At 40.3% G+C, this 25,338-nt stretch overlaps 1 protein-coding gene across 1 annotated transcript in view; it reads right to left on the reverse strand.

The window, feature by feature from the left end:
- Positions 1–262: 262 nt before the first annotated feature.
- LOC124283824 (somatomedin-B and thrombospondin type-1 domain-containing protein-like) overlaps positions 263–25,338 on the reverse strand; it is a 100,410-nt gene continuing 75,334 nt past the window's right edge. Inside the window, exons 3-4 of the mRNA XM_046719847.1 lie at positions 7,296–7,419; positions 263–3,848 (exon numbers count right to left, since the gene is read on the reverse strand). Of these exons, the coding sequence (XP_046575803.1) occupies positions 3,521–3,848; positions 7,296–7,419 (452 nt within the window). The 3' untranslated portion in view covers positions 263–3,520. The remainder of the gene's footprint in view (positions 3,849–7,295; positions 7,420–25,338) is intronic.

Below are 25,338 nucleotides of genomic sequence, written 5' to 3' on the forward strand. Positions count from 1 at the left end.
TGCTCATGCTGTTGATCACTGGATTGTCTGGTCCAGACTCGACCAATTAGAGACCACCGCCATATAGCTGGAATATTGCTGAGTGCAGCGTAAAACTAAACTGACTCGCCTTGTTACAATATGCTACTTGTTGTTTCTATGGCTGGAACAATACATTTAGCTGATAAAACAATGCATAGAGACATTGAGTTCACCCAGACATTTTTTAATCACGTTTATGCCAAACTGAAAAGCGATGGTAAAATAACAACATGGCACACACTGGCAAAGAAAGTGTTTATTTTAGGCAAACTCCACATGTAAACTTCGTGTAAACACCGGCCTAAAATGCTGTGAAATACAAAACTTTGCAACAGCCATAAAAAGAGTCTAAAAATTCAGTACTTATCAACACTTGATGACGTTGATCTATGTTTAAAAATAATTTGTACAGTTAAAACTTATGAATGCTTACATACAATTGTAATGAACGGAAATGCGTAGATAATAGTATATACAAGAGGTACAGAGGGCTACTAGGGCATCTAATGTAGGATAATTATGTTATTAACCTGTGAGATTGCCTTGAACATTGGTTACACAAATGTCAATAGGTTTAATCAGTCAAACAGGAACTTGAGTTGGATGCATTTGAATATGGGCTTCCTTTTTGCTTGAAGCTTTCACTTAATTGCTACAATTATGTATGTTTACTCAATCTCAAAATGCAAATGATACATAACCGTATTCTAGTTTTCCTTTACAAAAATATTAATTTACAGAGATTGTTGAAGCACATTTAAAAGATTTTGGCCCCACTGCAGTACGAACGTGGACTACCAAATATGGAAAACCCAATCACATGACTGATGACCCCTCAATCTGCCACTGGACACATGACTTCATCAAAGACTGGACATGTAAACATGGAAGTCACATGACCATGGCAACCATGGAAACAATCATGTGACTGGCTGGTCACCATAGCAACTTAAATGTTGCCATGACCTTTCAGCACCATTTTGATCAGTGTTCACTTTGAGGTGAAAATTAAAATTTTCTGAAACAGATATAAATAATAAAATGTTGCTTGATAATACACTAGCGTGCAATGCTGAAGCATTTGTACAGATCTAACTGACAATGCTGAAAAATTAAGCTCAATACCATGCTAATACTGACAAACTAATAGGTGTTAGACAGGGCTGTCTCTTGTGCCATACTCTTTCATGCTTTCATGCATCTTTTCTATTCAACGTCTCCCACTATCTGTAAATGTAAAAAACTAGAAGTGTTCCACCACATGTAAGACCAATCACACATCAAAAACCTACCTACACCTGCTGATTAGAATTAATTGCATGGAACTGAGATGGAGAAGGATTTCTCGGACATGACAACCTCATCCCATGTACAAATTAAAAGGAAACAGCATTCTCTTCAGTCTTTCCTGAGTATAACCAATATCTTTCACAAAGGTATTTATGCACTTGCAAGATAAATTTCAGAGACCAGTCCTTTTGCAGCTGTGCATATTTACACTAGATTGTAGCTTGATGTGTATGTTGTGTGTAAACTACAGAGCTTGATGAGGGGATGACTAATACTATATGATAATGTTCCTAACAGAGGACAACAATGTATGTTATCTATACAAAGACATGAATGCTGTGACAAAAATGACCTATGACTAAGCAGCTAACAGCATTCGTATTTTTATTTAAATAATTTTTTGGGTGGTTTTGAATACATTTCCAGCATTCACCAAACAAAATGTTTGAAATATTTAAAAATAGGGCTTTTGTTATTACTGGTGACAATGACAATATTTCTAGACCATTACGCTCACATGTTCCCAAATGCATTCAAATATCCTGACAATGTAAGCACACCAACGTGTATCCTAAACACAACACTTGACAACACTTATACACTTCCTGTAGAAAATTAGAAAGTTGGCCTTTGTACATAGACAGCACTAGGATGACGGGGGTTGAATAATATGTTAAACATGTTAAACAATAAATAGCTGCAATGAGTACACTGTAACACATCATTACTGAATACATCACACACACAGATGGTACAAGATGGGTACAACTGGTGGTACAAGATGGGTACACACTGATGCAAGATTCCTGGAAGCCTGGGTCATGCTGGCTACTGCAGTGCCAAATATTCACATACTGTATCAGTAAAGAGTTTGGCTAAATCAGGCTAGCTATTCTCGAAATGTTCGTAGCCCTATGAACTTCTTAAGCCCATTCTACACACAGGCTACGATCAAAGTTAAGAATTCTTAGGGCTACGAACGTTTCGAGAATAAGGGCCCTGTTCAAGATGTGAACAAGGTACTGAGAATCTTGCTTGTCTTATGTCTGTAGGAATCCAGTAATCTATCCTCTGACCAATGAAACAATTTATTGATGTGCACTTTCACTTGTTAGTAGACTTAATGAACTATCTGAATTGAGATCCAATGGAAAGATCAGCGTCAAATTGAAATTCACAAAATTTAACAAATACATGCCAGTTGTGTAATAATGATACAGTGGGACAGCAAGCTACGGACCATACAGTAAGAAGGTTAATGCTGTGAACTAGAAACTAACAGTTGGTATGTAATCTAATGTTGTTCAACACAACGACTCCTCAGGCAAACAAGGAGACCTATGCACGAATGTCAGAAATGGGGAAGGATGCAAAACATTGTAACAATAACCTCGAATGAAATTTGCATTAATGGCACCTTATTACAATGGACAAACTCTTGAAAAGCAGGTTTAAGGGACATATAAGTAGAGTACCATTCAGGCATGAGAATGAAGTTTTGAGAAAAACTGAAAACTAGCCGGGGGTCTGGGGGCCGCAGGCTTTAGATGATTCACAAAAATGACCCTTGGCCTTATGAAATTCCCGGAATTCCGTGGATCTGCGGAAAATTCTCATCCCTGACCATTATGTCGAGTACTGGCCAATAATCCTGGTTTGGTAGTTGAAGAACCTGTCCCGTTGGAAAGCTGCTAACTGGTGTTCTTGATAGAAGATGGTTGTTTCCAGCAAAGCCTGAATTTCAAAGACAAACCATGTCTGCCAAACCAGACAACAGAACGTCAGCCTTGGTGTAATGTTATTGCATGGGCAGAAAGAGACTATTGGTAGTGATCTTCCTGATCCTCCTGCCAGAGCTACTGGTGCAGAATCTCCTGGTTTGCCCTTAGAACAGGTGCCACAACATGTGCTGTACAATGATTACAAAAGTATGTCCCTGTTTATAATAATGTATTATACATGATAGTGAATGAATCACTAGAGTGTGCTACACTAGACAGTCCACAGTTCTATACAAACAATCTACAGTGCTCAAAGACACCAAGTGGTATAGCATTCATTCTGTCAGTACTTCCTGCATACAGGAATTATGGGAAGGTGTGAAATGCGAGCAGACTTGTCTCCCTTGAGATAAGACAATGCCATCTGGCAGATGATCAGATCTAGTCTGAAGATGGTGGTTGGTTTTAAGACATTGTTTCAGCGATGTCTAAATAAAGATGAAGTTTCTTGTGGGTCCATCTCTGTCTGCTGGATCATCATCAGGGTCCTCATCCCGGTCACAGGTGCAGGGCTTGTGATCGACGGTCATGGTCCACTCTCCCTTGCAGTGAGGTACGTTGATGGCAGTCCATCGCGTCAGCTTGTTCATCACTCCGTGGCCAATACAACGGACGCCACGGTCTCGGTCCATGGCTGTCGGCTGACACTCCACGCAAACCTCAGCTCCCTTGTTGAGTGATCTGGCCCACTTCTGGTTGACCTCGGTGCTGTTGCAGGCTGCGCGAGAGCTTGTCACCAAGTAGTAGGCACAATAGCTGAAATGTAAGAAGTCAAATGAATACATAGAAAGACATGAGAGTGTGAACATGTAAGGCTATGATTGTTTATATCTATATTTGGGGAAGAACATCTTGGGATATGACTGACTGACTGAGTTTGGTTTTACGCCGCTTTTAGCAAAATTCCAGCAACATCACGGCAGGGGACACCAGAAATGGGCTTCACACATTTTACCCATGTGGGGATTCGAACCTGGGTCTTCGGTGTGACGAGCCAACGCTTTAACTACTAGACTGTACCCCACCGCCCCCTTGGGATATGAAGCTGGGTAGGAGTGCAGGGATTCCCTTAAAGACATACTGAACGTAGTCTGTAGTCTTGTAGTTCAACCCACTGCAGCTTAGTGTCTTGCAGTCTAGCCTATAGTCTTAAAGTTACATCCACTTCATCCAATTGTCTTCCAACAAATGTTATATTTGGAACTACACTTTCTAAGTAAAGTACAGATACTTTTTGTGGTTGAGTCCCATCTGGAGTGAGTCACCAAATCGCCAACACACAAAGTCAATGATCTACCCTCTCACTTAGTGCAGTCCCCATTTAAGTGCAAAGGAGAGTTACTATGTATGATAACCACACAACAGTTCTCATTATGCATTATCTGAGAATACAACATCTATTACATCATGGACTTTATTTCTGTATAATGGCTGTCCTCGAACTATAAAATTGTAAATTTTTCACCAGACATTGCTCTTCACTTTTTGAGGTCCCCATTTTATGCTGGTATAGCTAATGACTCGGTGCAGTCTCCCTTTAATGCAGGCAACAGTTATGTACCATAATGACCAGTCTATCTGGTATAGCCAATTACTGAGAACACAGTCCACCTTTAATGCAGGTCACAGTTATGTACAATAATGACCAGTCTATCTGTTATATCCAATTACTGAGAACACAGTCCGCCTTTAATGCAGGTCACAGTTATGTACCATAATGACCAATCTGGCTGGTTTAGCCAATTACTAGGAGTAACAGTTATGTACCATAATGACCAATCTGGCTGGTTTAGCCAATTACTAGGAGCACAGTCCACCTTTAATACATGTGACTGTCACCACCAAGGTGTGTGCAGGAATAGTGCATTCCATGATCGCTGTTCTTTTCCAATTCAACCTGTTTTGACAAGCTTAAACCTTTCACTGCTGCACCCATAATCGCACTAACCCACATTTCTGTGTGTTTACTTCCAGCAACAGGTCATCAGAAAGGGACCCATTCAGATATTTCAAACAAAATTAATCTAATAGACTCCCATTTAAACTTTTGCTAACTGTGTAATGGGCAGATGCAACGGATGGTACAAAAGCCTGCGGTGTAACGTAAGCGTTGGAACATGCTGGCCTTCAGCAACATTAAAGTGACATGCTTTCATCGCCGCACATGACAATGAGGTGCTTCTCAAGATAAACACGAAGAAAACCACAGCCTAGTGAAGACAAATATTTAAGTTTGCTTCGTTTTATCCCCGTCTGCTTTTTTGGTCTTACAAGGTTGGTGTGAGAAGCGCATTCGGTCAGTGTCCTGTAGGAGACGGCGGTCACCTATTCTGGAAACTCACTTGACACACAAACACAGACACACCACAAGAAAGGGAAGTTAACTAGATTTAGTCCTTGAGCCAGACTTGCTGTGTTTCGTACAAGGGTGAAAGCTATATTGGCATTGTCTAAGTTTAGGATGTACCAACATCTGGTGTCTTGTTGTTTAACCTTCTTTAGAGAAACAGACCCTGCTTAGTTTGAACAGACTACAGCAAACAGCTGTTTATGTCAGATGATGTACATTGTTGCAAAGATCAAACAAACTGGTTATTTCTAACCGTGATGTCTTTTTAATGTTTTTTTGGTTTCTAATCGGGCTCAGTTTGAATAAAATCAACATTTCACCAATCTCAGGATCATGATTATCAGGGAGCTTTTTGTCTACTTGAGTTCTGTACCTGTTTTGTCTATTGTGTATGTGTTTTTTCTACCTGTGTTATCTGTTCTAACTTGACATTTTTGTAATCCTTCTTGTTGATTGTTCTACTAACATTATACAATTAGACCAACAACTTTGCAGATGCCCGGTTTCCCCCCAGTTTTATTTATTCTACAGGTGAAGGTCCGGGTTAGAATATTGATCTTCAGTAACCCATGCTTGTCGTAAGAGGCGACTAACATGATTATAGGCTCGCTGACTTGGTTGACACATGTCATCGGTTCCCAATTGCGCAGATCGATGCTCATGCTGTTGATCAGTGGATTGTCTGGTCCAGACTCGATTATTTACAGACCGCTGCCATATAGCTGGAATATTGCTGAGTGCGGCGTAAAACTAAACTCACTCACTCATTTTATTTATTCATAAGCACTTGTCTGTCAAACCTGTATGTTTGGTGATGTCAAATACTGATCATGCTTCATTACATTGCTAATGGGTCGCGGTTTTTAGCCGGTAGCAAATATCGCAGGTGAAAAACATGAACACGAAGAATTTGGAGAGTGTACAGTAAAATGTAGAACCACAACCTGGAGCTACTCGATCACGTACTGTGACATCATGTCTCTAACATCAGACCGCTTACACTTCCTGTGTGTTGAACTTTATGGTGTCATAACACTGGTGTGTACTTGAGGACAAAACAAAGGTCACTTCATCAAGAGATGTCAGCTTTGGGGAGTGAGTGAGTGAGTGAGTGAGTGAGGTTGGTTGGTTGTTTGTTTTACGCCGCAGTCAACATTATTATTCCAGCTATATGGTGGCTGTTTGTAAATAATCGAATCTGAACCAGACAATCCAGTGATCAACAACATGAGCATCAATCTATTGGGATAAGATGACATGTGTCAACCAAGTCAGCGAGCCTGACCCCCTGATCCTGTTAATTGCCTCTTATGATAAGCATGGGTTACTGAAGACCAATTCTAACCCGGAGTGAGTGAGTGATACTTTGCTACACTTTCAGCTGAATGGTCCAGACAACAAGAGGCACCAGAACATCTTCACACATTGTACCCATGTGGAATGGAACCTGGGCCTGCATGATGTGTGAACACTTTAACCAGATATAATAGATGGTCTGCATTAACCAACTATTTTCCCTGGTGTGTGTGTGTGTGTGTGTGTGTGTGTGTGTGTGTGTGTGTGTGTGTGTGTGAAGAGAGAGAAAAAGAATATATGCAAAAAATGTCAGTTCATTTCACTGCCTTTAGGGGTGGTGGGGTAGCCTAGTAGTTAAGGCGTTCGCTCACCATGCCAAAGGCCCGGGTTCAATTCCCCACATGGGTACAATGTGTGAAGCCCATTTCTGGCGTTCTCCGACCGTGATATTGCTGGAATGACCCCTGATATGGTCTCCTACCATTATGTTACAAACATATAGAGTTGTACACTTATTGAACGAGTGAACTTGTGGAAGTATTCATATTTCTACTTACGTTGCTCTGGTAAGAATTTCGTTGAAGTTTCTTCCATATAAATTTTTAAGGATTCCCTTCCATGGGTCATACTTTGAACTTGTTCTGAATATTCCATAAGCAGCAGGCAAAATACGGCCGGTTTCTGAAAACAAAATTTAGAAATAAATACACAGAATCCACGTTCATTATGCATTCATAATATACATGTAAAATTTGTTGGTTATCAGTAAAATAATATTAGTTTCCCTAAGGCATAATAAAATAAATTGCAAGAGATCCCACATCATTTGAAACACAAACACATTATATTTGTGTTTATGCTTCCAGAAACTGAAACACTTCAGCCCACTCCCACAAGCAGACTTTTGTCTCCTGATCATGGTGTGGGTGGAGCTTGCGTTGCAAAAATACTGTGAACATGCTCAGTGTTAATCTGCTGTGCATGTTTGTAACAATCACACCACCATAAAAGCAAAACATCCTAAAGTCAAAACTTCACTACACTGAATTATATTTACATGAAGATTATTATATATACAACTGAAAATATACCTCAGAATATTCAAACTACAGATTTTTGATATCACTACAGTTAAGCTGTCATGAAACCGAGATGTCCTTAACTTGACAACTGTATAGTTTCACTTGAACTAAAGTTTAGATTGTGAATATATACAATTCTGATAGTTACAAATAATCCCCTTTAAATCTAAAAAACCCCAGTGAGTTGAGTTTCCTGAGGAAATCTAGACTTGCTTCATTAAGGACTTTAGCATTGCAGGAAGGCTTAGGCAGAACAGATCATAGTGCAGTTCAGGGACTGCAAGACAGACTAGGTTTCACTACAATCATCAAGTTCCTACTGACAATTTATCAAATAACTAAACTCTGTTCTCAAGCCCTCTCAGTTGACATTTACATTATTTCAGCCTTATGTACACTAATTTCACCACCCATGTTGTCAGACTGAGTCAACCTGGATAGTTTGAAACAATTATCAAGCCAAGTGCAGCGTCAAAAATGTATTTACATTACATATTTTTTTAGGTCATTCGTATATGGACAACATTTGCCACGTTGTGATATTGATGATTGGAGTGAGTGCTGAGATCTACCACGACAAGAGAATGTGATCTTGCCTCACTATGAACCTGGTGGGGTGAGACTATTTGACATGTTGGTGGCTTGAATGACGAGAATTGGTCACATTTGTCAGCCGATTCATGCACTCAGTGCCCCTAGTGGACAAACATGGCGACAGAATCCCTCAGATTCATGCTTCTATTAACAACGTGCAAATCTGTCTGCAAACATGCTTGGTATAGCTCATCGATGACAGATCCCAACACTGGGCAATCGACACATTTCAGTATTTCACCCGAGACATCGTCTCAAAGCTTCAAGAAACATTAACCCCATCCTCCTTGTTGGTGAAATTACTTTTCTGTAATTTCACCAATTTTTTTTAATTTAATCAACTTCAACAAACAAACCAAAAGATAAGTTTAATAACATCCGAGAAATAAGGTCCATTTAATTGATCAAAATGTTTTGAGACGGTCCCTATCAGACAATGACCTTTCTAACATCAGGGTCAAACTTGTCAAACAATGTACTACATTTTTGTACGTGGGGGTTAAATCGTGTGACAATATTTCATTAACTTTCTCCGGTGAGGGAGAATTGAACACACATGAAGCCTAACACCAAGGTGGCTGCTTGCATACATCAAGCTCGTAGCTAGCCAGCAGAACAACAATTGCCCCAGCTCCCTCTTTCAATAAGTCAAACAATTAAATCACCCATAAAACCAGCAAAGGGACAAAGATTAAGCGAATACTGTATCAGTAACAATAAAAAGAAGAAATCATGACAGCCACACCTGCCAAACTCGTATCCACTCAGGATCAAAGATTGATGGATGATATATCGCTAATGTGTTCATCGTTTGGAAGGAACGTGAAACAAAACCATCCCCGGATGACAATGCGGGTGTTACGGGAAGTGTGGCCACATTACACACCCCAGCACCTGAGAGGCTGCAGTTTGGCTGTAGTTACAAGGTCATTAGCACAACACAATGAACATGTCAGGCAGAGTTTTCTCCGAGGATGGATGAGGTTTCACATGACCTTATACCTTGACTTTCAGCAGATAGCAATCTCAAGTGTGAAACTCAAAAGATTAGGTCATGATCCAAGCTCACGCTCAAATTACAAGCATTGGCATTTCAATATCGCCTTTAGGGAATTTGGTTCCTATATATAATTCATTGAGAAGTTTATCTGCTACATTTGGTCAACTGAGTGAGTGAGTGAGTGAGTGAGTGAGTGAGTGAGTGAGTGAGTGAGTGGGTGGGTGGGTGAGTGAGTTTTAATGGTGCTATGAACAGCATTCCAGCTATATGATGGCATGTCCGCTCTGTGTCGGAGCAAATCCTAGACTAATGCAGGTTTCCGATATTTACTATTTTGATGCCACCCGTTAACATGGGTATAGAGCTAATTAATCGAGAAACATAATCAGATGATGTTTGTTTGTTTTTTTGTTGCTTAAACACCACACTCAGCAATATTCCTGCTACATGGCAGCAGACTGTAAATAAAATCAAGTCTGGGCCAGATAATCCTGTGATCAACAGCATGAGCATCGATCTATGCAATTGGCATATGATGACATAAGTCAACCAAGTCAGCGAGGCTGATCCCATTAGTCGACCCTTATGACAAGCATGGGTTACTGAAGACCAATTCTAACCCAGATCTTCACAGGTGTAACCAGGGTGTCTAACCAAGATCTTCATGGGTGTAACCAGGGTGTCTAATCCAGATCTTCACAGGTGTAACCAGGGTGTCTAACCCAGATCTTCACAGGTGTAACCAGGGTGTCTAACCCAGATCTTCACAGGTGTAACCAGGGTGTCTAACCCAGATCTTCACAGGTGTAACCAGGGTGAAATGGACCCAGAACAGATTCTAGCGTGCGTGAAGGACACAGAAGTCTGTGCAGCCAATTGCTGCACCTTAGATGACTATGCCACCCGTGCCAACACCAGTGTGGGCAATAACTCCATGGTCACATTCATCACAACATCTCACACGTATTACAACTAGAGGCATTCATCACGACATCTCACACATTTACAACTAGAGACATTCATCACGACATCTCACACGTATTACAACTAGAGACATTCATCACGACATCTCACACGTATTACAACTAGAGACATTCATCACGACATCTCACACGTATTACAACTAGAGACATTCATCACGACATCTCACACGTATTACAACTAGAGACATTCATCACGACATCTCACAGTATTACAACTAGAGACATTCATCACGACATCTCACACGTATTACAACTAGAGACATTCATCACGACATCTCACACGTATTACAACTAGAGGCATTCATCACGACATCTCACACGTATTACAACTAGAGGCATTCATCACGACATCTCACAGTATTACAACTAGAGGCATTCATCACGACATCTCACACGAATTACAACTAGAGACATTCATCACGACATCTCACACGTATTACAACTAGAGACATTCATCACGACATCTCACACGTATTACAACTAGAGGCATTCATCATGACATCTCACACGTATTACAACTAGAGACATTCATCACGACATCTCACACGTATTACAACTAGAGACATTCATCACGACATCTCACACGTATTACAACTAGAGGCATTCATCACGACATCTCACACGTATTACAACTAGAGGCATTCATCACGACATCTCACACGTATTACAACTAGAGGCATTCATCACGACATCTCACACGTATTACAACTAGAGGCATTCATCACGACATCTCACACGTATTACAACTAGAGGCATTCATCACGACATCTCACACGTATTACAACTAGAGGCATTCATCACGACATCTCACACGTATTACAACTAGAGACATTCATCACGACATCTCACACGTGTTCTCACATCTACGATTACAACTAGAGACATTCATCCGACATTCATCGACATCTCACACACTTATTACAACTCACGGGATATCCGCGACATCTCCTTACGATCACATTACAACTAGAGACATTCATCGCGACGACATCTCACATCTACACGATATTACAACTAGAGACATTCATCTCACACGTATTACAACTAGAGACATTCATCACGACATCTCATACAACTAGAGACACATCGACATCTCACCGCATTATTACAACTAGAGACATTCATCACGACATCTCACACCGATTACAACTAGAGATCTATTATAACATTCATCGACGACATCTCGCATTCATCATTACAACTAGAGACATTCATCACCTATTACATCTCACACGTATTACAACTAGAGACATTCATCACGATATCTCAACTAGAGACGCCACGTATACAACTAGAGACATTCATCACGACATCTCACACGTATTACAACTAGAGACATTCATCACGACATCTCACACGTATTACAACTAGAGACATTCATCACGACATCTCACACGTATTACAACTAGAGACATTCATCTACATGACTCACACGACATTACAATCTAGAGACATTCATCACGACATCTCACACGTATTACAACTAGAGACATTCATCACGACATCTCACACGTATTACAACTAGAGACATTCATCACGACATCTCACACGTATTACAACTAGAGACATTCATCACGACATCTCACACGTTACAACTAGAGACATTCATCGGCGACATCTCTACACACGATATTACAACTAGAGACATTCATCACATTATCTCACACGATACAACTAGAGGCATTCATCACATCTCACACGATTACAACTAGAGACATTCATTACAACGACATTATAACTAGAGACATTCATCACTTACTATTCATCACACATCGATACAACTAGAGACATTCATCACGACATCTCACATTATTACAACTAGATTCATCACATTCATCGCGACATCTCACACGATACAACTAGAGACATTCATCACGACACTTACATTCATCACATCTCACACATTACAACTAGAGGCATTCATCACATGACATCTCACACGCATTATTACAATAGAGGCATATCACTATCTCACACGCATTCAACTATGACATCTCACACATTCTCACTACATCTACAACTAGTGACATTCATCACGACATCTCACACGATTACAACTAGAGACATTCATCACTTACATCTCACACGATTACAACTAGAGACATTCATCACTTACATCTCACACGATACAACTAGAGACATTCATCACGACATCTCACACGTATTACAACTAGAGACATTCATCATTACATCATTCATCACACGACATACAACTAGAGACATTCATCACGACATCTCACACGATTACAACTAGAGACATTCATCACTTACATCTCACACGTATTACAACTAGAGACATTCATCACTTACATCTCACACGTATTACAACTATACAACTAGAGACATCTCATCAACTAGAGACATTCATCTCACACTCACACGTATTACAACTAGAGACATTCATCACGCACATCTCACACGATACAACTAGTGACATTCATCACGACATCTCACACGTGATACAACTAGAGACATTCATCATGACATCTCACATGTATTACAACTAGAGACATTCATCACACGACATCTCACACGATATTACAACTAGAGACATTCATCCACGACATCTCACACGTATTACAACTAGAGACATTCATCAACGACATCTCACATTACAACTAGACATTCAGACATCTCATCACTTACATCTTACAACTAGAGACATTCATCACTTACATCTCACACATTATTACAACTAGAGACATTCATCACTTACATCTCACATTATTACAACTAGAGACATTCATCACTGACATCTCACACGATACAACTAGAGGACATTCATCACATTCATACATCTCACACGATTACAACTAGAGGCATTCATCACGACATCTCACACGTATTACAACTAGAGACATTCATCATGACATCTCACACGATACAACTAGAGACATTCATCACGCGACATCTCACACGTATTACAACTAGAGGCATTCATCACACTTTACATCTCACACGATACAACTAGAGACATTCATCACATCTCACACGATACAACTAGAGACATTCATCACTTACATCTCACACGACATTGATACAACTAGAGACATTCATCATATTACAACATTCATCACACATCTCATCACACGTATACAACTAGAGGCATTCATCACGACATCTCACACGACATCTCACATTATACAACTAGAGACAACTAGAGACATCATCATCACGTATTAGAGACATTCATCGACACACGATATTACAACTAGAGACATTCATCATGACATCTCTCACACGATACAACTAGAGACATTCATCAATCATTCACATCTCACACGATACAACTAGAGCATAGACATTCATCACTTATTCTCACACGATACACAACTAGAGACACATTATCGATTGACATTCATCACGACATCTCACGTGATATTACAGCTAGGACACATACAACTAGAGACATTCATCATCTCACGGTACACATCTCACACGATACAACTAGAGGCATTCATCACGACATCTCTCACACATTATTACAACTAGAGGCATTCATCACTAGAGACATTCATACATCTCACACGATATTCAACTCACAGAGGACATTCATCACGACATCTCACACGATTACAACTAGAGACATTCATTCACACATTATTACAACTAGAGGGACATTCATCATCACGTGAACACTCACACGTATTACAACTAGACATTCATCACGACATCTCACACGACACATTCATCACGACATAACTCAGAGACATTCATCACATTCATCATCATCTCACACGATACAACTAGAGGGATTCATCATGACATCTCACACGATCACATACAACTAGAGGCATTCATCACTTATTATCACACGTGATACAACTAGAGACATTCATCACGCACATCTCACACGATACAACTAGAGACATTCATCATGACATCTCACACACGATACAACTAGAGGCATTCATCACTTATTATCTCACACGACACGTATTACAACTAGAGACATTCATCATCACGCATTATTACAACTCTCACACGATACAACTAGAGACATTCATCACGACATCTCCTCACACGACATTACAACTAGAGGCATTCATTCATCACGACATCTCACACGATACAACTAGAGGCATTCATCACGACATCTCACACACGATACAACTAGAGGCATTCATCATGACATCTCACACGACATACAACTAGAGACATTCATCACGACATCTCACACACGATTACAACTAGAGGCATCTCATCAACTAGAGACATTCATCACGACACATGTATTACAACTAGAGGCATTCATCAACTAGACATCTCACACGTATTACAACTAGAGGCATTCATTACAATAGAGGCATTCATCACGACATCTCACACGATTACAACTAGAGACATTCATCACTTACATCTCACACGATACAACGACATCTCACACGATTACAACTAGAGGCATTCATCACGACATCTCACACGTATTACAACTAGAGGCATTCATCACGACATCTCACACGTATTACAACTAGAGACATTCATCATGACATCTCACACGTATTACAACTAGAGGCATTTCAGTATTGATTTTTTTCACATTTGCAATTTTTCCTGACTGTATCTAGAAACCAGTGAAGTGCCTAGTGTCTTGTGTCACACTTTGACAGCTGTCTTAGCTGGAGAACTTGTCGTAGCCAAAGCCCACAAACTTCTAACCTCTATTTCTGATTATTTATACACCACATACAGTGCAGAGGCTTCTTGACATCAGTCTTGATGCTAGTTTACAGTCTGTTATGAACACATTAAAAACATGCATCTCACAACTATAGGTGGTCCAATGTTTTTTGTCTTACTTCAGCTTCTTCCATTACACATTATACATAGAGCTGGATATCACCTCCACCAAATGGGTTATAAAGTGTACCTAGCACAGTGGGGCCAGTTCCAGCCTCAACCAGCTGTACACTGTCAGCTCCACACCTAGCAACAGGACCAGGTCTTATCTGAATCACCTTGGTTCATCCATAAAACATATATACCTAAGTACACCTTTCATATGTTCCAAACTTCCAATGCTTTTCAATACATTCTTTTCTCAAATTACAAAAATCATTTTGTATTGCTCCTGAAAGCTATTACAAGCTATAGAAGGTGTAAAACCTTCGTTTCAACACACGACACCATCAAGGAGATATTGTTCACCACATGATTCAGAATTGAACTGTTGAAGTCACCTCACTGAATGTCATCGACCTGTGTCATCAATATAGATTGATCATTATCTCATTACACTGCCTCTCTCTGTCACGCAAGCACACTCACACAACAAACCGCGCACGCAGAGAGCTGAACTACATCAAAGATTCTGTCAGGCATGTTTACTGTGCATGAGCACCGATAACTAAATGTCATTAAATGTGCAGTAGCGATCATATTCATGCAACATGCACATGCCACCTTGCGGGCAGAGGTCAGGACTGTCTTTCAGTACCCGTCAAATGTGCACAGGAAAATGTAAATAAAGTTGTACATATGTGGCACTAATCCAAAATAACTTCTGATATGGCTTTGGGGCAGTTCAAAGTTTGATGGGGAACAAACACGTTCATTTCATCATTTCGAGAGCGGGGCTTGTAACAGGTTTTCAATGTATCTGACAATCAACTGTTAGACCAGTTGAAGTATTTAAATTACAGCTGTAATCCACACTTTTCTCACATAATGGTATGATTTATCAATGTGATAAAAAATTATCAATCTTGTTATGCAATAAATATGCAAATGAGCTAGGGAATTATTATTGTACATCATTGCTGTTATATCTGTATGGACCCGTGAACATCCGGGTTTGAATATTGATATTCAGTAACCATGCTTGTCGTAAGAGGCAACTAATGGGATCAGGTGGTCAGCTTGCTGACTTGGTTGACACATGTCATCGGTTCCCAATTGAGCAGATCGATGCTCATGCTGTTGATAATTGGATTGTCTGGTCCAGACTCGATTATTTACAGACCGCTGCCATATAGCTGGAATATTGCTGAGTGTGGCGTAAAACTAAACTCACTCACTCACTATCTCTGTAGACTCAGATAACCACTGATGAACATTCCTAATGTGTAGTTGATTTTCAAGATAAACATGGTTGAAATGATTTTGCACTATTTGACAGACATTTTCTGAAATACTTCATTCATACATGGTTTCTGAAGTTATCACAATAAGAGTACCTGAATCGCAATACAATTTATTTGCCAATACACAGCCCTAAGGCTACTCCACAGAAAATGAACAGGTACCAAAAACCAAAAGGTGTGTGACATGATACAGATGTCCGTGTTACAGCAGCTAATGGAGAGGTGACCAGGTGCATCCTCCTCATGTGACTGAACACGGAGACTGCCCCATTGATGACACCCCTATGCCAGGTGCTCCCTGATATGACACGTGATAACGTGGGAGGGAGGAACATCCATGGGAGTGGACATTAAACAGTCTCCAACAAAAGTTTTTTAAATGGGTGCACCTGAAATGCTCCATTACATGAGCAGATTGGCTCAAAGATATCATAGCATGGACTGACAAAACAGTTCTGAAGATATACGAGAAAACCTGATCTTGAAAGTTTACGACTTGAACATCTTCAATCATCACATTCAGGTAAAGATATTTTTGGATATTTTGAAATTTGTCTTAGCTTCTGAAATAACAAGCTTATCTCATGAAGAGGCCAGAATAGTTGACATCTTAAACAGTGGCGTAGCCCAGAATGAAAGTAAGTTTGCAAGAAATGGATAAATCTTGTAATTATTAATATTTTCTCACTGATCTTTATAATCTTACAGGGGCGGTGGGGTAGCTTAGTGGTTAAGGCATGCGTTCGCTCGTCACGCCGAAAACCCGGGTTCGATTCCCCACATGGGCACAATGTGTTAAGTCCATTTCTGGTGTCCCCCGCCGTGGTATTGCTTGAATTTTGTTAAAAGCGGCGTAAAAACTAAACTCACTCACTCATAATCTTACACTGAAAACAACAGAGGCAATAAGGCATATTTCAAGCAGTTCTAGCATAAAAGGTAATAGTATATTTTCAAGAGTGAGAGTGAATGTCACTAAGAAGTCTTCCTTTGCAGAGTTGTGTCCCTTTGGCATGCCAGAAACCAATGATCTTGGGTTCAAAAGGTTTGACAGCATAATACCACACACTACTGGGTTTCACCAAAGTGGTAAACATCAGTGAGAGAGTGAGTTGGGATTTAAGCCACAATATTCCAGCAATATCACGGCAGGGGACACCAGAAATGGGCTTTACACATTTTTCCATATTGGAGAATTGAACCTGGCCTTTGTGACGAGCAAACGCTTTAACTACTGGGCTACCCACCATCCCGGCAGAGACATGCAATAACTTCAAGCTTTCCTTTAACAATAAGCCGACACACTGTGATGAACTAACTTACTGCTTAAAGTGGCACTGAACCCAACTCACTCACACCCAAACAAATCAGTGATATTCGTGCTATATATTGAGGCCCGTCAATGAGTGTGGCGGAGACAAATCTGTACAACCCAGACTACTCAGGTCATTTAATCCCCTGGAGGAATATTTCACAAACAGCTTATAACAAGAACTCAGTACTGTCTGTGGAAATGTGCCTCTCTGATTACAAAAAATAATCTCAAACATATAAATACTAATGGTCAGATTCCATTGACATGATATTTCCATTTCATCTGAATCCTTCACTCAATGTTAGAATGACAAAAATGTGTGAAAAAAATCCATCCTTTGTAGGATAAAAAAAAACATTAAAAAAAACAAGAACAAAAAAGACCCACCATGAGACATTTTAATTTTTAAAAGCTGCTAAGAACTTCACAAATTTTCTTTGTAGACGGGATGATCAAGCTCTGAATGGCAACTGGCTGACATTGTAATTTAGGTATGTAACGAAGGATGGCACATTGCTTTGATCCACCCCATGTATACAGGCAGTAAAGGTCAAGGTCAAGGTCAACTGACAGGCATGTGCATGTTACTTATGCTGCAGGAAATCAAAGACCAACGCTTCATGACTTATGAATAAACCAATTCTTTGAGGACGTCAGCGTTGTCAACACATTCTGACAGCCTTGAAACAAGTGATGGTGTGGCTGTTGCCTTTGAACATCTGGCTTCTTGTTCCAAGCTGTTCATACCAGCATTCATTTACAGCAAAACAGACTGTCTAAGGTGCTTTGATCAGGACAAATCATTTCAAGAGTCATCGGTGATTCGAAATAACTTTTTGGAAAACACAAGTTTGAGGTAAATTATAATTGATTAATCCCACTGTTGATAAATATGAGGTTTATTTTTTATAATACAATTCAAATAATACAACTATAACTTAAATAAATTTATTTTTTAATGAAAATGCAAGTTTACATTTATAATGTCCAGATAAACCACGCTAAAGAAGCAAAAACTATGGCGATTTTTTTTCCATTTGTGACATGTCATAACATGCCCGCGACTTTTTCTTTTATATTTTCATTTTTACGTAATCGGTGAAAATTATTATAAAAAGATTTCTTAAATAATATGTATGGTCGCACTATTTCCCCGATATCAGTGGCTTTTCGCCGGTAACATGAGACAACAACGAAAATACCTCCGCTTTCTAACCTTCAGATGAATAACACGCGAGGCTTAATTGTTTGATGTCGGGCAATCGCGTTCGAAAAGCTCTGAACATCAACAATATCACTGTACCCTTGCCGAAAGAGTATTTTCACAGTTGCAAGAAGTTGCATTTTATTGGATAAAGATTGGTTTCTAATGACGCTTTATTAATATATCATATCAGTTGAAGAATGACGTCTTTGTACAGTTGCCCACTTAGACAAATGCTTAGTCTCTGAATATACATGTATATAATTTTGATAGTGACAAATATACCCATTTTATTGAAATGAGCCCCAGTGACATGGGAAATTCAGAACCTGAGGAAATCTAGACATGCTTAATTTAGGGCTTTAGCATTGCAGGGAGGGCTGGACAGTAGGGAAAATAATATGGTTCAGGGACTGTGAGACAGACTATTGCCGCTGGGAGTAGCCTGCAGCTGTGCTGACCACTTAACTAAAAATTTAGCTGGTAAGTTTTTTTTACAAAACCACCCCAAGTACTGTGCAACTCATTTCATAATATATTTCTTAACATTTAAATAATTTGAGACAATAAGAACTCAGAAAAAAATTCATAAGTGTCATTTAGAAGCTGGTATGATGAAGAGGAACACACAGGATTGACAACTTCTGTTATTGCAATAGATTCAACATTTTGGTGTAGATGCTAACAAATCCATAAAATTTGTTCCTCTCCAACATAGAAACAGACTTAAAGAATATTGTTTGTCAGCATCACCTTATTTACACATATTACACAAAAGTAGTTAAAGAACACCAGATTCTTTCATATCCCTATGGAATTACAGATTAGTTATTGACTATTCTTTTGAGTAGAATGTTTTTCAACTGTACAGTGTTTCAGTCGCAGTTTGTATTTTCTTATTTTCAAACCTCACATTTAAACAAGTCAGTGGCAGTTATGAAGAAATTGGCCTTAAAGTAAAACTTGTCCAAACCTCATTCATTCTTGGATTACGGCAATGAGTTGTAAAAACTGTCGCTACTGGGAGCTGAAACTCATCTTGGTGTCGGACATTGCTGAGCATCTCAAGCCAAAATGCCTCACTCCAAATATCAGGACTCCCACAGGAGTTCAACCAAAACAAAACAAATAAAACATAAATATAAAAATGTTGCATTATACACGCTACCTGCACATGAACATTTCACAGTCCCACGTGGATCATAGAGTCGCTTCCATGACGAGACAAAACTATCTCATCCACAGAATATTGTTGCATTATTCCCCTGGAAGTGAGATTTCAGATCTACATATTACCTATGAGAGACCACCAACTGGTTGACCTGCCACAGATGAGTGTTATTGGTAGTTCAGTCCTTCCCATGTGGTGCATGTGTGTGGTTAATGTAATGTGTGTGTGTTTATGTGTGGCTAGTGTATGTGTGTGTGTGTGTGCCTGTGTGTGTGCCTGTGTGTGTGTGTGTGTGTGCGCCTGTGTCTGTGCTAGCAAACTGATATACCATGTTACAATTTGAGATGAGTACCATTGTTTTACTCCATTAATGCCAAGTGCCCGACCGCTGTGATATTGCTGGAATATTGCTAAAAGCGGCATAAAACCCTTCTCACTCACTCATCAATACATCAGGACATGTTAAATTTGATGGTTAATTATTTTGGTTGTGTCTGGTTAAACAGTACGATCTACCAGATAGTCTGGATCTTAACAGGACAAATGAACTCCAGGAATATGAAATAATCAGATAATCCTTAGCCTTATATTTCATTTGTATTTCTGATCAGAAACGTCTTGCTCCTGTTGTCTCAAGAACTAACAACAAACAAATGTATATACACACCGTTGTCCTTGACGGTATTAATGCTGGTTACACCAGGAGTGTTTGCTTTTCTCATTACAGTCTATATTTACTGATAACGCAGTTTCTGGTGCAGCCAGCAGTCACCAGGTGGCAGCACCAGGTTAACGTGCATCATGCTCTTTTGGCATTTCCTGTCAGGATATACGTCTGATACACTCTGGGCCAAGATTCCAACAAACAGGCCATTAACGGTTTTATATAGCACAGGTAGTCAATATGCACTGTTATCTCTCTAAAGTTTCTTATCCCATATCAGAAAGGAGGGAAAACTCATTTTGAACATGGAATGGAGGGGTTCACACCAAGTGCCAGGCCATGTAACAAATACCATCTTGTAACTATGTCTTGAGGCCACAATACGATCCCGATGACATAGGTGCCATATGATTCATATCCCAATACAATATTGTTATTTCAGAAATTCACAGCTTCTGCATATTCACAGGTGAGTCTCCATGATCACAACCCTGAAACTTTGTTTCAAATCTCAGACAGCAAAGATGGGGTATTGTAAGGATAAACATATATGCGTTGGGGCACTGGGCACATGCTGCCAGGAAATACTGGAGAATCTACATAAACAGGCGCTTGACCGGTTTCTGTAATTTTCACATGTTCTTACAAGAATATAACTTGTAGCCAGGGTATGAAACTCCTAAAAATTTCAGCCAGGCCACAGGGCTGTTTAGATGTAAAACTTGCCAGCCCTGACCAAAATTTACCTGCCCCAAAATATCTTCATATACATGTCTAAATTCTAACCCGACCGTCGGGCAGGTGAATTTAAGAATCTGGCAGTCCATGTTGAAAATAACCCGTCCCGGGCGGTCGAGCAGGCAGGTATTTTGAACGTTGTTGTAGTGTAATTAATCATATGTGGTGATACAGGGGTGTAAATTGATGTATTGTATCTAGACTAATGCTTAGTCTCAGAATATATATATAAGTTTGATAGTATCAAACAAGCTCATTTAAATTGAAAAGGAGCCCCAGGGAGACCAGAGTGAGGAAATCTAGACTTGCTTTATTTAGGGCTTTAGCACTGCAGAGAGGGCTAGGCAGTAGTGAAAATAATGTGGTTCAGGGACTGGAGACAGACTATATTGTATCATGAGCCTTGTATTGAAGTATCATCACACCACTAATGACAGGGTTAGGGATTTAAACCCTCCTTAGATTCTTCTGGCTGACACTCTGTCTGCTGCACCATGGAGACAGTTTGACACTGAAGTAATATATCAGTAATGGACAAATCAATATGTTGCAGATTCAAGTGATTTCACCAACTTCAACAATGTTTCAGCTGAAATGGTTAATTTATAAACTTCTCATTAATTTTGTTTGCTGACCTATAATGTCATTTTAACTTGTATCAGTGCAATGAAGAGTGAATTTCTTGCTTGGAGAAAACTAGAAGCAGCACTATCATGACGCCGTCATAATGGTTTAATTTGTTAGTTTATCTTGCCCATAAACAAGTAAAGATAGCTGCCAGGACGCCAGTCTATTCCCCAGTGAACATATGTCTGAAAATCACTCTAACAATCAACACATAATTCCACTCCAAAGATTTTTCTCACAAATGTTTAGCAATTCCAAATATTCAGAAATTCCAAACAAACTTCATCCTCAACCAAAAAAAGCATTATGTTATTTTCAAGAGACGGAACCGTAGTTCTGGTGCGCACATTTTGATACAGAGCTTTCCGACTGTCAAACACCATTCAAATAATATTTGCCCAAGGGGATTATCAGGGGGATTACAGCACCACTACAAAATACAACATATGACTGATGACGTTTTGGCTTGTCTGGGCAAGTGCGACTGAAAGCCCCAATGAGGTAAAGTTAGAGACAATCCTCAGAATGGAGAGACAAGACAACATGGTTGTCAGTGGATGATGGATGTGTCTGGAGTTTTTGAGAAGAGGAACACGAACGCATCACTTACCATGTTTAGTATTTTCAAGAGCTGGTGTACTCACAGTATATTATAGACCATAACAGTGTCTTATTTATCTTTTCTTTCCTTCATTTTATGTCTCTCTCTCCTTCCATCTCTCTCACAACTGGCTTTACACTTTGAGCTTTATGGGGAACTGAACCCGACCCTTCAGCATGGCAAACAGATGCTTTATCCACTAGGCTACCCTACTGCCCTGTATGTAATCATGTACATGTGTGAGTGAGTGAGTGAGAGTGAGTATGGTTTTACGCCGTTTTTAGCAATATACCAGCAATATCACAGCGGGGGAAACCAGAAATGGGCTTCACACATTGTACCCATCTGGGGAATCGAACCTGGGTCTTCGGTGTGACGTGCGAACACTTTAACCACTAGGCTACCCCAGAGATGGAAATGAGTGATGATAGACAGAAACATATGTAAGTGTGAGAGAGAGTAAGGGAGAGAAAAACAGACAGACATATACACATTTTGAAAAATGGCTGTCATTGCATTGTCATTTCATCACTCAACAGAGGTTTCAAAGCTTTTAGTACTGCTTTCTTGACAAGTAATAATACCCTTTCAAATATGAAGACATAATGAGAAGTCAGCTACAATGGAAACTCCAATCTTCTCATGCCACTCTCAGACTCCTAAAAATACCTACGGTCATAAACCAACTGAAATAATGTTTTTCATCACTAAAGCAGTTAACATGTGTGAATGATCCCTTTTGTTGTCGTGATCAATATTTGTGTATGTCAGTTAAGTACCCTTTGTAATGTTAGTTCTATGAATGCCAAAAGTGTTCATATTCCAAAAGACTAGACAACCTTTCCTTGCTAAAGCTGTGACACTTTTTCACTTTTTACAGGATTTTTTAAAGGAATTTTTAAAAAAAGAGACTCTGGACATTGTTTTCATGGCCCCAAGAGAAATTCCTATAAAACAAAAAAAATATGTCTGGTAAGTCATTGTCTGAGGTCAATGCTCCGTGTCTTGGACGCATCAATCACCGAGGATGGTGATCTCGGGACAGGATGATGCAGCACCTCATTGGCTGCTGTTGTTTCCATATCTATCAAATATAGGTGCACGGGGAAGGCTAAACCCACTTATGGTGACGGATGTGCTGGGACGATTTTAGTATTCCCTGAATGCCCCAGTGCTTATGTTGGCCAGGGGTCTCCCAGCTCTGTGACACAACTTCATGGGCCCATTTGTAAAACATTCAGGCAACAAAGCTCCATAAATCTTGAAATCAATCTGAACAGTGTCTGCTGGAAAATAGAATCAGTGAGTGAGTTGCGTTTAATGTCACTTTGAAGATTATTTCAGTTATATCACTGCATTGCAGCTTTCTGTGAAAACAAAAGTGTTTGCTGTTGCGTGAGGTTACTGTGGGGAAACTGACCAATGTGGACTTGGTCTTCAGGAAGTATCTCGCTCACAGGCCACTGTGGTGAAACCAACCAGCGTGGACATGGTCTTCAGGAAGTATCTAGCGCTCACAGGCCACTGTGGTGAAACCGACCAGCATGGACATGGTCTTCAGGAAGTATCGCGCTCACAGGCCACTGTGGTGAAACCGACCAGCATGGACAAGGTCTTCAGGAAGTATCTAGCTCACAGGCCACTGTGGTGAAACCGACCAGCGTGGACATGGTCTTCAGGAAGTATCTAGCTCACAGGCCACTGTGGTGAAACCAACCAGCGTGGACATGGTCTTCAGGAAGTATCTAGCTCACAGGCCACTGTGGTGAAACCAACCAGCGTGGACATGGTCTTCAGGAAGTATCTCACAGGCCACAGGCAACTCACAGGTGGTGAAACCGACCAGCGTGGACATGGTCTTCAGGAAGTATCTAGCTCACAGGCCACTGTGGTGAAACCAACCAGCGTGGACATGGTCTTCAGGAAGTATCTAGCTCACAGGCCACTGTGGTGAAACCGACCAGCATGGACATGGTCTTCAGGAAGTATCTCGCTCACAGGCCACTGTGGTGAAACCCACCAGCGTGGACATGGTCTTCAGGAAGTATCTAGCTCACAGGCCACTGTGGTGAAACCCCACCAGCGTGGACATGGTCTTCAGGAAGTATCTAGCTCACAGGCCACTGTGGTGAAACCAACCAGCGTGGACATGGTCTTCAGGAAGTATCTAGCTCACAGGCCACTGTGGTGAAACCAACCAGCGTGGACATGGTCTTCAGGAAGTATCTAGCTCACAGGCCACTGTGGTGAAACCGACCAGCGTGGACATGGTCTTCAGGAAGTATCTTGTTCACAGGCCACTGTGGTGAAACCAACCAGCGTGGACATGGTCTTCAGGAAGTATCTAGCTCACAGGCCACTGTGGTGAAACCAACCAGCGTGGACATGGTCTTCAGGAAGTATCTCACGCTGCACTCAGCAATATTCCAGCTCACAGGCCACTGTGGTGAAACCGACCAGCACGGACAAGGTCTTCAGGAAGTATCTCGTTCACAAGACTGCCGACTGAGTTTGGTTTTACGCCGCTTTTAGCAATAT

This window comes from Haliotis rubra, unplaced genomic scaffold (assembly GCF_003918875.1).
Source record: "Haliotis rubra isolate DU_JTF1 unplaced genomic scaffold, ASM391887v1 Scf322, whole genome shotgun sequence".
Taxonomy (NCBI): Eukaryota; Metazoa; Mollusca; class Gastropoda; order Lepetellida; family Haliotidae; genus Haliotis; species Haliotis rubra.